Source organism: Perca fluviatilis, chromosome 18 (genome assembly GCF_010015445.1).
Source record: "Perca fluviatilis chromosome 18, GENO_Pfluv_1.0, whole genome shotgun sequence".
Lineage (NCBI taxonomy): Eukaryota > Metazoa > Chordata > Actinopteri > Perciformes > Percidae > Perca > Perca fluviatilis.
The window spans coordinates 15,149,944-15,166,883 of record NC_053129.1 but is presented as its reverse complement, the minus strand read 5'-3'; the positions used below and the strand labels follow the sequence as shown (position 1 = coordinate 15,166,883).

At 40.5% G+C, this 16,940-nt stretch overlaps 1 protein-coding gene across 3 annotated transcripts in view; it reads right to left on the bottom strand.

Moving 5' to 3' along the window:
* The window catches only part of ppp2r5cb (protein phosphatase 2, regulatory subunit B', gamma b), a 30,880-nt gene that overhangs the window by 6,699 nt on the left and 7,241 nt on the right, over nt 1–16,940 (bottom strand). For 2 of the 3 annotated variants that reach the window (XM_039782230.1, XM_039782231.1), the window contains exons 4-6: nt 4,568–4,767; nt 431–541; nt 159–251 (exon numbers count right to left, since the gene is read on the bottom strand). In XM_039782230.1, the coding sequence (XP_039638164.1) occupies nt 159–251; nt 431–541; nt 4,568–4,767 (404 nt within the window). Of the gene's footprint in view, nt 1–158; nt 252–430; nt 542–4,567; nt 4,768–14,287; nt 14,485–16,940 lie in introns of those variants that run through there. The other variant, XM_039782232.1, reaches the window with a different exon arrangement.

The following is a 16,940-nucleotide window of genomic DNA, read 5'->3' as shown; positions in this document are numbered from 1 at the left end:
TTGCAATATGTTTAAAATCGCAATAATATCGTATCGTGACATAAGTATCGTGATGATATCGTATCGTGAGACCTCTGGTGATTCCCACCCCTAATACACTGCCCTTTATGTCAAACATGCAGAACCCTGCAGACAAATGTGTATCCTTATGTGCTCACCTGCATTACAAACTTCTGGTCAATATACTTTTTGGCTATGTTTGGTTGAAAGTCAGGTGACTCTAAGAACCGTAGGAGGAATTCATAGACAAGCTGCGGAGAGAAGAGCCTTGGTTAGAAGACAGAAAAGTATCAGCTGTGTGGATGTTTTCAGTTTTGTGTGTGTGTGTGTGTGTGTGTGTGTGTGTGTGTGTGTGTGTGTGTGTGTGTGTGTGTGTGTGTGTGTGTGTGTGTGTGTGTGTGTGTGTGTGTGTGTGTGTGTGTGTGTGTACCTGTAGATGTGGCCATGCAGCCTCCAGCGTGGGCTCATCTTCCTCTGGGTCAAACTCGGCACCCGTGGGGTTGGATGATGGCGGCAACGTCCTGAACATATTCACAGAAAACTGTGGGGAGGAGTGGGGTTAGCTCAACCATCCACTGAACAAAAGGGATTCATGATATCATGTTTCAACTACTGACACAGATTTAGTTAGTTTATTTTATAAAACAATATATACAAAAACAACGGGAAGTTTCTTCAATCTTTGGTATCGAAAGGCTGAGCATGCCTGAAAAAAGGCAGGAAAATCAAGCCAGTACACTCGGATTTAACATGCAGATTGTGATACCTCTTTCAATCTGATATCAAATAACAAAATTAAAACCAATGAAAAAAAGTCAAAATAACTAAGAGAGACTTTGTAAATTATGGGAAATACAATTTGGCTACAGTCCACAGTTAGCTCATTTAAAAATTAATAAAAAATAACACTAAAGAAAAACATGACACACTTAAGTTAATTGTGGCGTTCTGTCAGTGCTGGTGGACAGATTATATCTGTGGTCTAAAGAGGACAGTCTCTACAGAAACTGAATGCACACACTGGAAGTAGTGGCCTTTTTTTCCCCCTTCACCATTTACACACAATGTAAAGGTGACTGAGCATCATTAGTGTGTGTATTAGTAAACATGCCTTTTTTTTTTTACCCACAATGCCCATTACCTACAATGACCTTTTTATGCTGCATTTAGCCTAACATTTTCCCAGAGTGAAGAAATAACAGTTGTTATTGCCCAACCCTAGTAAACATTAGCTCTGGATGCTAAGTTTGTCTACTCTACCTATCACTTTTGCTTCAAAAACACATCTGACAGCTGAAATAATGAACCTGATGGGGTAACTCAGAAATCCATCTGCCACAATATTGGACAAACAAGGTTGATTACAATCAGTAACCTGTCCCATAATATTACAACAAATAATCATTAGGTTGTTGGGGGAGTTGACTGCTAAGTACTAAATAGGAAAACAAGCCTATTTGCAACAACTTTGCCATTTCAAAATTAACTTAAACAGTGAGTTGGCTCACAGTGATGCTGGCTATTTTACTGCACAGATGTTAAAACAAACACTGGTACAATGTTATGCAGCCTCTACAAACTGTCTTTTATTCAGGTTTAAGTTTGCTTTTGAGAAAATAAAAAAAACTTAGTTGGCCACTAAAAAAGTTCGCATAGTACGCCAAAGACTCACTGTTCAACTACCATTTTATATCCCACTATCATCATGGAGAAAAGTGTAACAAGTCAGACGCTTGACTGAAGTCACCCAAAACGAGACAAAATGATGCAAGAAAAAAGGTAAACGTTAGACATAACAGATTAGGCCATAGAGAAGTGGCCAAAAACGTTGCTGAAAGTGGAATATTTAGGAATACACGCATAATGCTGCAGCACCTGATACTGTATAAAGAATGCAAAAGTATTCTTTGTTAATCACTGTTGCACACGTGGAGGTAATGATTTGTATGCTTCAATGCTTTGTTTGTTGCCATGTAAATGGCTAAAAAACATTTATTGGTTTTCTCCCCCCATCCCCTCTCTTACAGTTAGTGATTATTTGTACCAAAGCTTTAAGAGTGGTGGAGGTGCAGAACAGCTGTATTCCGCTGCTGTGGAGTTCATGTGGTTACATGTAGAGACTTCATTTAAAGATTTCATGAATCAATAATTCAAGCTTTTATAGACTGTAGGTGCATCTCCTGTCTCTTATTTGATAGCTCCTCACTCCTCGGCTGAACCGAAAGTTGCTCTGTCCCTAAAAAAGCTAATTCAACCCAAAATGACTTTCAGTACTCCACTTATTGCCAAAATCTGTTCCAAGAGACAAGTCAATATAAAGACTGTTTGAGAAATGAAGTATAATGATGTTAATCCATCCTCATAATCTGCCTTCAAGATTTTGAATGAGAAAATGTTGTATTTTCTTTATGAAAAAGAATGAAAAATATTGTTAAATATTCCCTTGTGTGTTTGTCTGAGATATCAGCCTTTTTCACTTGCAATACCACTTCCCAAAGTGGGAAGCATGCATCCATTTCCCTTCGGAGTCTATTCTCACTTTCAAGACAGCACACTTCGGACATTCCCACTAGAGTGCAGTCAACCAGCGGTCAAACACACTCACCCACCATCATGTTATATATTCTTAGCAGAAACCGTGTCTTACTTCCCCCTAGAGTATGGGACTAATGGGACAACTACTGTTGTGTCATTCAAAGGTCTGCCAAAGTATTGTTCTAAAGCTCCAACACAGAGGCATCAAAGTCCTGAAAGTAGCCCTGAAAGTAACAAGGGCTTTTGGAGGAAATCATCTGTACAGCGTTAACATAACAATACACTTTTCATGGCTAAAAAAGGAGTTTGACGTGTCAATCTCCGTACTTTGATGATGAAAGCCATTAGTGGACTTCAAAGAGTCCTTGTCTTGAAGGGGGCAGAGGAAAGGGGCTGATAGGAATAAGAGTATATTTTCATGCAGATGTGGAAGCTCGGTTGCAATTTCTGCAGCACTGATCAAATGAAGCCATGACAAGGAGGATGGGGGTACATTTGCACCTTGATTATCTGCAGTTTACCATGTTGCATTGAGGCAGGGCTTTCATTAAAATCAAAGGCTTTTAAATTTGGCTTGGGAAAGCAAACCTGGCACCATAAACCGATCCGGGCCACGACCTCAGAGGAACACATTTCTAATAAATAAACAGTGGGAGCCACACTGACTACAGCCCAACTGAATACACAGGTTCAGAACAGCAGAGAATTAGAGCTAAAGACAATTTAGGTTAAGTGACCTCATATGGGTTAACTTTCTTAGCCATCTTTAAATAAAAAAAGGAAAAAAAAGAAAACACCACTAAGTGACCACTTGAGGGAAACAAAATTAATGGATTAGTTAATGGATTACAAATAATTTTAAGGATAGAAGTTTAGGTGGGTTTAAGTGACACAGATCTTTTGGTTCAAACTGCGGTCAGATATGCTCATGTGAGCTTCCTATGACTCAGTGAGGAGCCAAAAATAAGACTAAATGGGTCTGTAACAAGTGAGCATTGCTGGCAGGGCAGTAGAAACCTCACAACATTCTCCTCCCATGGTGCAGAAATAGTCTAAATAAAAATAAAATAAAAAAAGATCCAGGTTCTTTACTAATAGCAGATCCTTATACAGAGGATAATGGAATATGTAAGCAAGCAATAGCTTTATTTAACCGAGTCACACGGCTCTTCAAGGACACATGCATTTAGTGATTTACAGACAATGAAAGAAAATCCTTCTCACCTCAGACATGACAACTCAGGAACACGTAACGGTCATTCTTAAACCTGAGGACCTACTGTACTGCTACACTGCACTACAGCCACACAGACATGAGTACGGCACGATACGTTTTATAGACATTAATAATATGGACGCATTATATAGAGTAGGCTTACACTAGGTTGAAATTAACATCACCACGCAGGGTATGCTCATGACAACCTGTTGCTTTACCCTCTAAAATACTCTTAAAAAACAGCCAAGCTGTGATTATTCACAAAATAAAGCTTTTTGAAAAACACTGCCTCTCCTATTAAAGATCTTACATGCAATATATAATTTAAAGATCTTACATGTAATATATAATTTAACTGAAAATAATAATAAACTCTTCTGCAAAGTCCAAATGTAACTGGAAATCAAAAACAAATGCAATATTGAATCTCACATCTGCCGTAAATATTCCCTTTAGTACTTACTTTAATACATTTCTTTTTTTAAACCGTAGCAGTTACACATTCATTGTAACTTTCAACTCACTAATCTGAATCTCACAAACCTGCAACAGTAGCTTAAAAACAACATCCATCCTGTCTCAGCGCAGAAGAGGCCACAGTGTGAAGGAAATGAAAATACCACATTCTTTGCCTGCAACACAAGCAACTGGTTTGCCTTATATGCAGGGACATTTAGTCTGGGAGTTGAATAATGTACAGTACTCCGATAGCTAACCTGAGTATGTTCACATTTTAAATAATCATATTTTCTGTTAAGAAACAGTTAACTTCATGTGAATGTCAATGACAGATCCAAGTCGGTTTATACTGACCATGTGAACCACCTCTGGGTAGATGGGTTCGGTGATGACATTCCTGTTGTGGGTGATGTACTCCACCATCTCGCTTATCGCCGCCCGTTTCACCTCCTTCCATTTCAGGTCACTCAGTGGGTCGGAGACGAAATCGAAGAGGACGCAACACTGCCGCAACTTCTGGATGAACAGCTTCTCCTGCTCTGCAGGGGGAACGTCTACAAGACAGAAATGGAAGGAGAGTGGGAATTAAGAGATCTGCCATTGTGTGTGAAGCTCTCACCTTTAACAGAAAAGAACAGGAACTACTGATTCCAGATATTAAAACTGTATCTAAGAAATTGTCCCTCCCACTACCGGGGCGGTCACAGAACAGCATCTTACTATCGCATAGTTCGCCAAACACTCACTGTTCAACTACCATTTTTTATCCCACTATCATCATGGAGAAAAGTGTAACAAGTCAGACGCTTGAGTTAGACATAACAGATTAGGCCATAGAGAAGTGGCCAAAAACGTTGCTGAAAGTGGAATATTTAGGAATACACGCATAATGCTGCAGCACCTGATACTGTATAAAGAATGCAAAAGTATTCTTTGTTAATCACTGTTGCACACGTGGAGGTAATGATTTGTATGCTTCAATGCTTTGTTTGTTGCCATGTAAATGGCTAAAAAACATTTGTTATTGGTTTTCTCCCCCCATCCCCTCTCTTACAGTTAGTGATTATTTGTACCAAAGCTTTAAGAGTGGTGGAGGTGCAGAACAGCTGTATTCCGCTGCTGTGGAGTTCATGTGGTGACATGTAGAGACTTCATTTAAAGATTTCATGAATCAATAATTCAGCCTTTTATAGACTGTAGGTGCATCTCCTGTCTCTTATTTGATAGCTCCTCGCTCCTCGGCTGAACCGAAAGTTGCTCTGTCCCTCCTTCGCGAAGGCCGTCTGAAAGCTCTTATTCCTGCCACGAGGAGCGAGCATCGAGGAGGGATCTCCGAGGAGCCGTGAGCGAGGATACACGAGAGCAGCCTTCCCGGAAGCCATGCAGCTGAAAAGGGTTGCTAACTCCGCCCCTACAGCTGACGCATTCATGTGACGCTTCAGAGGAAAGGACGTCTCATCCCTCTAAAACACATGTCCTTGTGTCCTCTCTCCTCCCGTGATTTCCTCGCGTCTCTCCCGTGCTTCCTCGGTGGGACAGACCAAGACGTGAGGAAGGGAGGCAAGTGGAGGAGCCGGAGATGCAATTTAAGAGAACTGAGATGTGCCTGGTGTCACCACCACTAGATCAATGATGCAGCAGAAGATCTAATTCTGCCTCCAGGAATATTGATCCACACCTGTCTGTGTATTCCAATCATTAACCAGCCATTTAAAAAAACATTACATGTTTTTGTAGCTACTGCACACTCACAATGAGCCAATCTCCATTCTGTGCCAGTGTGCAATGCATTATCACTATACAACAGCTCCCTCGAGTAAATCTCTCTCTTAAATCAACATATGTAATCAAATAAACATTACTATAAAAAATAGTAACAATAAAATAAAATAACTACACATAAATGCTCATGCTAATGTATAATCAAGTCTTTCAGCGACCCCTCAAATACTCTGGGGCTATGCCAGAAGCTTGTAGCACAAGAGCCAAATGCAGAATCACCAAGGATTTGTGTTCTGCACTTTGGAACCGTTACAAGTCTGCTCCCAGAGGACCTGAAGGGCTTTCCCAACTCATACACCAGAAATGTTTCAGACACATAATAAGGCCATGTAGTGCTTTATAAACATGTTAAAGAACTTAAGAACTATGATAAAAATACAGGTAACCATTGTAAGGATTTGAAAATAGCTATTATGTGTGCTCTCCTTCGGTTTTCATCATTACCCAGGCAGCACAGCTCTGAATGAAGCGTTACTGACTGTTACGGCTTTTTGGGAAGACCAGACCGGAGACTATTATGATAGACATTCTATGTATTGCACTAAGTAGTAGAGTAAGTAGAAATAATATATACTCTGGCATGATGTCATACTGTAATGGGACATGCCGATTTCACTAAGGGAATAACTATTTTGCTTCAAATTGACAAAATGTCAGTGGCAGACTGGAAGAATCAGAAAATGATTTATTGCCAAGTAAGTGACACTTGGTTACTGGTTGTTGGTGCATAAACATATTAAACATTAATATGGAATAAACAATAAATACAGAAACAAGTATGTACATAAGAAACGAACGAGAGACAGACAGCTTCTCCTGCAAGTCCTTTAGCCGCAGTTGGTCAGATTCCCAAGCTACAAAAACTACCCAGAAAACAAAAATAGAAGTGCTATGGTTGCCAATCATTTTTCTCCAACATAGAACTAAAACAAAATGTCACCTCAGAAAATCCACCCATAGGGCAGCATTAGTTTTGTCGTAACTACCCATGATTAATGAGTCAGTCTTGTCTCCCCCATTAACAATATGTTTGTGTACTGTTTGTCACCATGGTGACCACAGGCAGAGATAGGACTTTGGACCAGGGGGTGACCGCTGCTAATCAAAGATGCATTCAGGCTGCTGCTGTTTTTTTGCTGTCTTTATTTGTTGAGCCCATCAGCTGTGGCCAAGAGATGTGTCAGCCAAACTGACCTTGTAAAACATGGATAACATCAGTAAGTCTACACTTTCTAAAATGCTCAATAAAAAGGGTAGAAATGCTGGTGTTATTGTTGTTAAGTACCCATTTTGTGTCATTATGTCAACATAAATTGAGAAAAAAAGATTTAAACATAGTGTGAATATGGTTTGGTATGCAACAGGTAGAGCCTTAAACACAGCTTTATCATTGCGACAACAAATTCCTTAAGGACAGTGCAAGACGTTCCTACAGACACAAAACTAGAAATATTGATCCGATAATGAAGAAAAAATTAAGCAACTGCCCTTATTATTCAACCTCAAACTAACTAAATAAGTTTGATTGTATCAAACAGTCCAAACATAAACACCCACACACATATAAACATACATATACACATATAGAATGCTTCCAGCACCTTGTTGACTCAATGACACAAAGAATTAAAGCAGTTCTGAAGGCGAAAGGGATCCCCCACACCATTACACCACCACCAGCAGCCTGCCCAGTGGTAACAAGGCATGACGGATCCATGTTCTCATTCTGTTTATGCCAAATTCTGACTCTACCATCTGAATGTCTCAACAGAAATCGAGACTCATCAGACCAGGCAACATTTTTCCAGTCTTCAACTGTCCAATTTTGGTGAGCTCGTGCAAATTGTAGCCTCATTCTCCTATTTTTAGTGGAGATGAGTGGTACCCGGTGGGTCTTCTGCTGGTGTAGCCCATCCGCCTCAAGGTTGTGCGTGTTGTGGTTTCACAAATGCTTTGCTGCATACCTCGGTTGTAACGAGTGGTTATTTGAGACAAACTTGATCTTCTATCAGCTGGAATCAGTCGGCCCATTCTCCTCTGACCTCTAGCGTCAACAAGACATTTTCGCCCCCAGGACTGCAGCATACTGGATGTTTGTCCTTTTTCAGACCATTCTTTGTAAACCCTAGAAATGGTTGTGGTTGAGAATCCCAGTAACTGAGCAGATTGTGAAAAACGCTCAAAGTTGCTTAGATCACCTTTCTTTCCCATTGTGACATTCAGTTTGGAGTTCATGAGATTGTCTAGACCTGGACCACACCCCTAAATGCATTGAAGCAGCTGCCATGCGTTGGTTGATTAGATAATTGCATTAACGTGAAATTTAACAGGTGTTCCTAATAATCTTTTAGGGAGGGGTGTGTGTGTGTGTATGTGTGTATATATATATAAAAACTCCTCTCCACATAGAATCACATACACCCATGACTCATACACTCCTCTAAACCAAAACTGGTTTTAGTATATTAATACTTTAATTTGATTACTTGGCACTGATGAAATAAGTCAATTCTAAGAGATCCAGTACTGTAGATTGTGCACACTCCCACACAGGCTGGAACCTGAACCTGGGACTGACAGCACCAACAGGCGGACTTTCCCTACATCTCCATGCTTCTGAGTCACAGTGGCACAGCTGGTATTCAACGCACAGCACGAAAATCAGATATCACGATATTCTTGACCAAATACCTCGATATCGATATTGCGGCGATATTCTAGGGTTGACAATTGGTGCCTAAACAAAATATCTTCACACTTAGATTTTAGATAAATAATCATCAGTAAGGGTGTGACGAGATCTTGTTTTACGAGATCTCGCGAGATTAAAACGTGACGAGATTTCTCGTCGAGGTGAAAAGTTGTCTCGTGAGGCGATGTGATGTCAGTGTGATGGAGCGTGAAATTACTATTTAAGATCCCCCTGCCACTTTTAAATCATTTGTGTGGCAACATTTTGGTTTTCCTGCGGAAATAATAAACGGCGAAAGAGTGACAGACAAGACGAACACAATATATAAACATTGTAAGAAAAAAATGCCGTATACCGCGGCTAACACGAGCACTATGCAAAAACACTTACAGCACCACCACAGCTCTCTACTAACTACTGCACCCGCGACGAAAACATTAAAAGGGCAAACAACTCTAAAACTTTAGATGTTTTATTTTTATTTTTATTCTTGTATTTTAAACTACTTATCTTTTTTGGTTTTTTATCGTTTTTATCTCTAACCTGTAGCACTTTGAGATCTCTGATGAAAAGTGCATTATAAATTAAATGTATTATTATTATTATTAAAAGCCTTTGCATCTCTGCCACCGGTAAGTGCAAGAGCCACGGCAATAACGAGGGACATAGGCGTTTTCATTGCAGCTGATATGAGGCCATTTTCTGTGGTGGAAAATGTCGGATTTTCGGAGTTAGATTTCTCATGTGAAATTGTACAGGGCAGAAGCCAGTTGGTAGAGTTTATACAAAACATTTTGCAGTGTTTGCACGTCCTTTACTGCATATAATTCATTAAAATAGTTTAAAAAAAAAAGTTAAATAACATTCATCATTAATAGTTGATTTCAAAATGCACCTAAATTGTTTTGCATTTTGTGATTTTTCAGTTGAATAAAAAAACTATTTTCCATTCATATATTTCATCATTGAGGATTTCTTTAAATTTTTTTTAAAAATCTCGTCTCGTTCTCGTGAACCCAATCTCGTGATGTGTCTCGTCGAGTAAGCGTCTCGTCTAGGGTTGGGTACCGAAACTCGGTGCCAATAGGGAACCGGTGCCGACGTAAACGGTAGTAACGAGACCAAATAAGAACGAAAGTTTCGGTGCCTCATTTCGGTGCTCGACTTTACACTACACCTGACAGCATGTAACGTTAGCCTACCTTTAGCTAGCAGCTGGATTAATTACGGTTAAAATGCTGACAGCTAACGTTAAACAGTGTAACGTGTGACTGTATTTCACTGTGGAGGACTTCAACAGCTGCCGTTGTCGCAATTCATAGATATACAGTATGTTTATATGGTCGGAATGAAACAACACAGACGGTGCGTTCACTTGCAGCTGCCGTTGTCGGAATTAAACAACACAGATTCACTTAAAACAGGTAGCCTCGTGGTGCATTCACAGTAATTGTAAAATACCCTTTTCCCATCTGGGGTTCAACAGCAATTTACTGGTGAAATAAGTTATTGTTATTGTTATTGTTATAGTTATTACATCATTATTAAATCTTTAATTTTGACCATGGCCTTAGCAATAAACATCACTAATAAAGTCACTGACTGTTGTTTACTACCCTTCTTTTTTTTCTTCTTCTTTTTTTTTTAACTTTATTGAAAAGTACCGGTTCAGGCACCGGCACCGTTTTAAAAGTATCGATTTAGCACCGGAACCGAAAAAAAACCAACCGATACCCAACCCTAGTCTCGTCACACCCCTAATCATCAGTAATGTGGACATAATGTCTAAGTGGGGAAAATGCAAATAATAGAACAGCTAGAACAGTCTGGTAAGTTCAGAAATGTACATCACTTTACTGTAATGCAGCCTTTAAAACCAGGAAAAGACAACATTTATGTCATATCACGATATCCAAAATCTAAGACGATATCTAGTCTCATATCACATTATATATATATATATATATATATATATATACAGTGCCTTGCGAAAGTATTCGGCCCCCTTGAACTTTTCGACCTTTTGCCACATTTCAGGCTACAAACATAAAGATATAAAACTGTAATTTTTTGTGAAGAATCAACAACAAGTGGGACACAATCATGAAGTGTAACGAAATTTATTGGATATTTCAAACCTTTTTAACAAATAAAAAACTGAAAAATTGGGCGTGCAAAATTATTCAGCCCCCTTAAGTTAATACTTTGTAGCGCCACCTTTTGCTGCGATTACAGCTGTAAGTCGCTTGGGGTATGTCTCTATCAGTTTTGCACATTGAGAGACTGACATTTTTGCCCATTCCTCCTTGCAAAACAGCTCGAGCTCAGTGAGGTTGGATGGAGAGCGTTTGTGAACAGCAGTTTTCAGTTCTTGCCACAGATTCTCAATTGGATTCAGGTCTGGACTTTGACTTGGCCATTCTAACACCTGGATATGTTTATTTGTGAACCATTCCATTGTAGATTTTGCTTTATGTTTTGGATCATTGTCTTGTTGGAAGACAAATCTCCGTCCCAGTCTCAGGTCTTTTGCAGACTCCATCAGGTTTTCTTCCAGAATGGTCCTGTATTTGGCTCCATCCATCTTCCCATCAATTTTAACCATCTTCCCTGTCCCTGCTGAAGAAAAGCAGACCCAAACCATGATGCTGCCACCACCATGTTTGACAGTGGGGGATGGTGTGTTCAGGGTGATGAGCTGTGTTGCTTTTCGCCAATCATAACGTTTTGCATTGTTGCCAAAAAGTTCGATTTTGGTTTCATCTGACCAGAGCACTTCTTCCACATGTTTGGTGGGTCTCCCAGGTGGCTTGTGGCAAACTTTAAACAACACTTTTTGGATATCTTTAAGAAATGGCTTTCTTCTGGCCATTCTTCCATAAAGGCCAGATTTGTGCAGTATCCGACTGATTGTTGTCCTATGGACAGAGTCTCCCACCTCAGCTGTAGATCTCTGCAGTTCATCCAGAGTGATCATGGGCCTCTTGGCTGCATCTCTGATCAGTCTTCTCCTTGTATGAGCTGAAAGTTTAGAGGACGGGCCGGGGCGCGTCTTCGTTAGATTTGCAGTGGTCTGATACTCCTTCCATTTCAATATTATCGCTTGCACAGTGCTCCTTGGGATGTTTAAAGCTTGGGAAATCTTTTGGTACCCAAATCTGGCTTTAAACTTCCCACAACAGTATCTCGGACCTGCCCGGTGTGTCCCTTGTTCTTCATGATGCTCTCTGCGCTTTAAACGGACCTCTGAGACTATCACAGAGCAGGTGCATTATTACGGAGACTTGATTACACACAGGTGGATTCTATTTATCATCATTAGTCATTTAGGTCAACATTGGATCATTCAGAGATCCTCACTGAAGGTCTGGAGAGAGTTTGCTGCACTGAAAGTAAAGGAACAGATATTTTTTACCCCCCATTTTTTTGTTTTTTATTTGTTATAAAGGTTTGAAATATCCAATAAATTTCGTTCCACTTCATGATTGTGTCCCACTTGTTGTTGATTCTTCGCAAAAAATTACAGTTTTATATCTTTATATTTAAAGCCTGAAATGTGGCAAAAGGTCGTAAAGTTCAAGGGGGCCGAATACTTTCGCAAGGCACTGTATATATATATACATACATACATATATATACATACATACACATACATACATACATACATACATATATATAGCCCAGCCCTACTGTAAAGGTTATGTTTCTTTTCTGTACATTTGCCCATTTATTGATTTCTTGAGCCGAAATGCGCCTGCTTATATTTCTACCCAAACAGAACACATTTACAACTACTTAGGTTTCCTGGGGGTGGTGGACGAGGCATCATACAAGTTGTTTTTTGACTGTGCATTAAGCCTTGAGAAACAAGTAGTCGTCCAGACACACCGAATACACAAAGAAAAGTTAAGTCTATATTCAGATACAGTGTAAAATAGTGACAAGTCTGTAAGTAGCTCTGCAGTAACATACTTCATTCCCTCTATTCAAACTACTGGCCGCTTCTGGCCACAAACAGGATCTAATTGACTGCATCAAAAGGTCAAACAGCCGTCAATTTGCTTCACCCCTGAGCTTTGGCTACCACATCGGTGGAGAACCCTAATGGGGATCGGTTTTATGTTTCAACACTGTGTTTATGTAAGACACAGCTGAGTATATTCTTTTGTTCTGTCTTCCTTTCCAACAAGCTGCATTTTTAAACTGAAGCTGCTGCCAATGAGCAATAGAACTGTGTCCATTATTGTTCTTTGTGTCCATTATTGTTCTCTCTTTTGACACCGAAGAGGAAAAAACATGAGATTAATGTGGCCCTTTAACTTGGACACCCCTAAATCATCACCTTGGCAGCTAAGTGTTTTAGAAGTACTTAAGTTTATTAATGTAGATCATCTGTTTTTATTCAAAGTTTTACCAAGGGATTTTAGGTTCAATTCATCAGCACCTGAAAGGTCGGTGCCGGTTACAAACTAGCTGGAACATGGATCCACCCATGACCACCTCATCTCATCAACCCCTGAGTGCCAAAAGGTCTACCAGCTCCTGTTACACAACAGTACTAGGTTTTCCGAACAGGCCTAAAATATTAAGAGACATGCTGTGCGACTTCACACACGGGCCTCTCTGCATGGATGGGGAACTAACCTTTACTCATCTAAAGGCTCCAGCGTGCACACAGGAAACCGGTCATGGACACAAATTACTCCCAAGTAGATATCTTAAATACCACAATGTCTACTGGTGAATATTCAATGAACAAATTAATAAACTGCCACCAGTGGCAAATACTTTGTACATATTCTGTGTAAATGCATCACAGGCCAACCAATGCAAAGGCATGTGGCTACCGGTATGTGCCATTATGGGGCTACAATTATCTGCATGACTTTAAACATTGTGAGGCCATTTTAACACCCACGCAAGTCACAATGTGACACTAACATCTTGCCGATAGCAGCACATATTAATTAGCTGCATGTTAAATGTACACGGTCACATCGGTTTAAGGAATTTGGCATTGAGCTAGAGTCAGTTGTTGTTTCCCATGCTCAGCACTTGCTGTGGGTCCCAGCTTCACGCTCGTCTGGTTGGACCGTATATCGGGGCCTACAGCAGATTCAGCAACCACAAGCAGAGCATTTCCACTTTTCAACATACACGTGTGTCAACTGACACAAGATACTCATATACAATACAGACGCGCACACTGACAACAAGCTTTGACCGCACTTCCTATGACATCAGCAGTCTTGATGGGGGATGGGAGAATCAAAACTAGCACTCCTCACTCTTTCGCCCTCCCTCCCTGACTGAAGCAAAGCTATGCATGTCTTGGCAAAACCCTTCCTCATTGACATACACACACAATCCGCTGCTTCCTCTTCCAAAAACACTCATGCAACATACACTAAGGAAGATAAATGCTAAGGTCTCTTGCAGAAACTTTTAGAAAAGTCATCTGTCACAAGTATTTTCTTTCTACAAAATCCAAATGAGCAGCTGCAGTTTTTTTTTTTTTTAAATGGCAACAACATTCTTGCCTATCCCCCTTGAAACACACAAACACACAACAGCAGACGAGTCAAATTTCCTATTCTCACCTCTAAAATGCATGAGGGCCACAGGCTGGAAAGGCCCATTGGAGCTCTGTGCATCCAGAACCATCCCGCTGGCAGTTCTAGTGCATGCCAACATCAGTGAGCTGAGGCAAGAGACAGGGGAGAAGAGGGCAGCCCAGGCTAAGGCGAGGAGCCAGCCTCCATTTTAGCACGAACACTCGGAGCAGAAAATGAAGCTCCCCTGCTGCTGGAGGGAACCAGCTAGTTAGTGATGTCATCCCCCAATGCAGCTGCCTGGTTGGCTGGCTGCAATCACATGGGCTGGCTGTCAGTATAAATAAACATGAGTGAAAGGGATTGGCTGGTGGGCTGAGGGGGAAGGGTTGGGACTGTTACTGTGATTGGAGCGAGAGGAGCTACATCTAGCAAGAGTTTTAAAGCACAAACTACAGATCTGCTCATCAGTTTAGCCCATTCTATAATTCAAATACCAGAATAAGGCCATTAACTACACATTCCTATCAGGGTTTTTCCTATCAATATAAGGCTTATTTTCAATTGCTCTGTATGTCCCGCACATATTGCAGAATTGACAATCAAGTTGACTTGACTTATCCACAGAACCCAAGCTGTTTTGGGCACCATCTAAGTCAAGTCATTGTCAAATCAATGTGAGCATCAATACTAACTAAACTACTAATGATTGTAGTTGGTCCCCAGTGGACTTCTTTAGTAAGTTTTGTCTTTAAGCTTTTTGGGTGGTATTTATTTATTATCTGCTCTAGCTTTTCCAGTGTTTAAAACAAAGATATGGTAATAATAATGGTCCAAAATGTTGTGAAATTGCATAGTTTATTTAATTGAAAACAACATTTGCTTGAGGAAGGACCCCTAAAACACCACGCCAAATATGTGCACCTGAATCTTCAACAAACCTAGGGAAAACAGTGAACATATAGGCTGTTTGTAATACCTCGACATCGACCCGTGTCTGACCCGGGTCGCGAAGCCGAGTCGATCAACGCGGGTTACCCTTTCAAACACAAAGTCAACCCTGGTTCAACCATGGTTAGGCCCTTGGTGTGAAAGGGGTATAACACTGTTTGCCAGATAAAAGCCCTTTTTATGTGTGTCTTGTCTTTGGGCGCATGTGTGTAAGTGGTTGCATGACAGATGGCTCTCCAGGAGCACAGCCTGAGCCCAGGTGTACAGAGAAACAGGAAGGCAGGAAGTCTCAATGCGAGCAACACAGGATGTGCATATGCAGAGAGCAGCATTCTGTCTCAGCAGCTCTGCGGACAAAACCCTGCACTGTAAAGCTGTGCAGGAAAAGGGCAAATCTACAGTGACGCAGACAGCTTAACACACTGAAATCATTCTCACGGGCTAAGTGCAATTAAACGCGCCCTTCAAATGCACAATCCTACTTCGCCATATCAGACATCGCTCTCTAAAATCCTGTAACCATTACACCAGTTTAGGTAGAAAGGTCGAGTCATATAGGGTGCATCCACCCACTGCACACCAGTCATTAAATAACCAATCCCAATGTGTACTGTATGTCATCATGCTGCAAGGATCCTGGGCATACAGTACGTGCACACAGACACACACATCACATTTTAAAAAGGGGCCCTCCATGAAAAATAGCAAATGAGAGAAATTACTAACGGGAAAGTAATTTCCTGTGCAATCTGACTTTGCTCATTCCTACGAGGATTAGCATTATATAATCAGATCTGTACTAACAAAGACAGTCCACACACACATTTTCTATGTAAAATGTAAAGCTTGGGTATAGCGTGCTAACCTGTAGGTTTCCCTTCTGTGAAGTGTCTTGTCTCATGGTTTCCACACCTCAACACATTTAAAATTAGTTTGAGCATTCATTTAGATTGTCAAGATTATATAAGGTGACATACAAACAACTAAATTAATAACATGCATGCTTAGTTCACACATAAGAGGGTGTCACAGTTCCTCCCTGTGGGTCTGTACTTCTGCATTGGAAATGTAGGAGGTGTTTGGGTGGTTCAAGTTGAGATGTCGCATTTGGCTAGAGCACTTGATTTCTATGGTCTGTTTGCATCTGCTTGGTATAAGTTCTCATCACCTGTTGAGCAGTGTTGTTTTAGTGTTCTAGTATGTTTGACTGCTGAGTGCAGAATAAAAATTATTTCTTTCTCCATGCGGTTGTTTTAATTAAGGATCATCAGAAAGGGGGTAACATAAGCAAACATTTGATTTAACAAAATATTATGTAAGGGTTGGTGCTTGCAAGGAGAATTTCCATGCTTGTTAACTAGCAGCTTACCCTTAAGAAGAAAAAAATATAACCCAAGATCATTGATTTTGCTGTGTTTTTCTCCCTAATTAAACTCTCCCAGGTTTCTGGTTTGACTCTTGTGCACTGGCTGCAAACTTTAATGCCAGCCATCTAATGTTTGCAATGTCAAAAACCTTGAATGTCTTAAACTATGCTACATTGTAAAAAAAAAAAGACACACACACACACACACACACACACACACACACACACACACACACACACACACACACACACACACACACACACACACACACACACACACACACACACACACACACACACACACACACACACACACACACACACACACACACACGATTTAGCAGTATGACAGAACTGTGACATCTAGTCATGGGGCAACCTCCC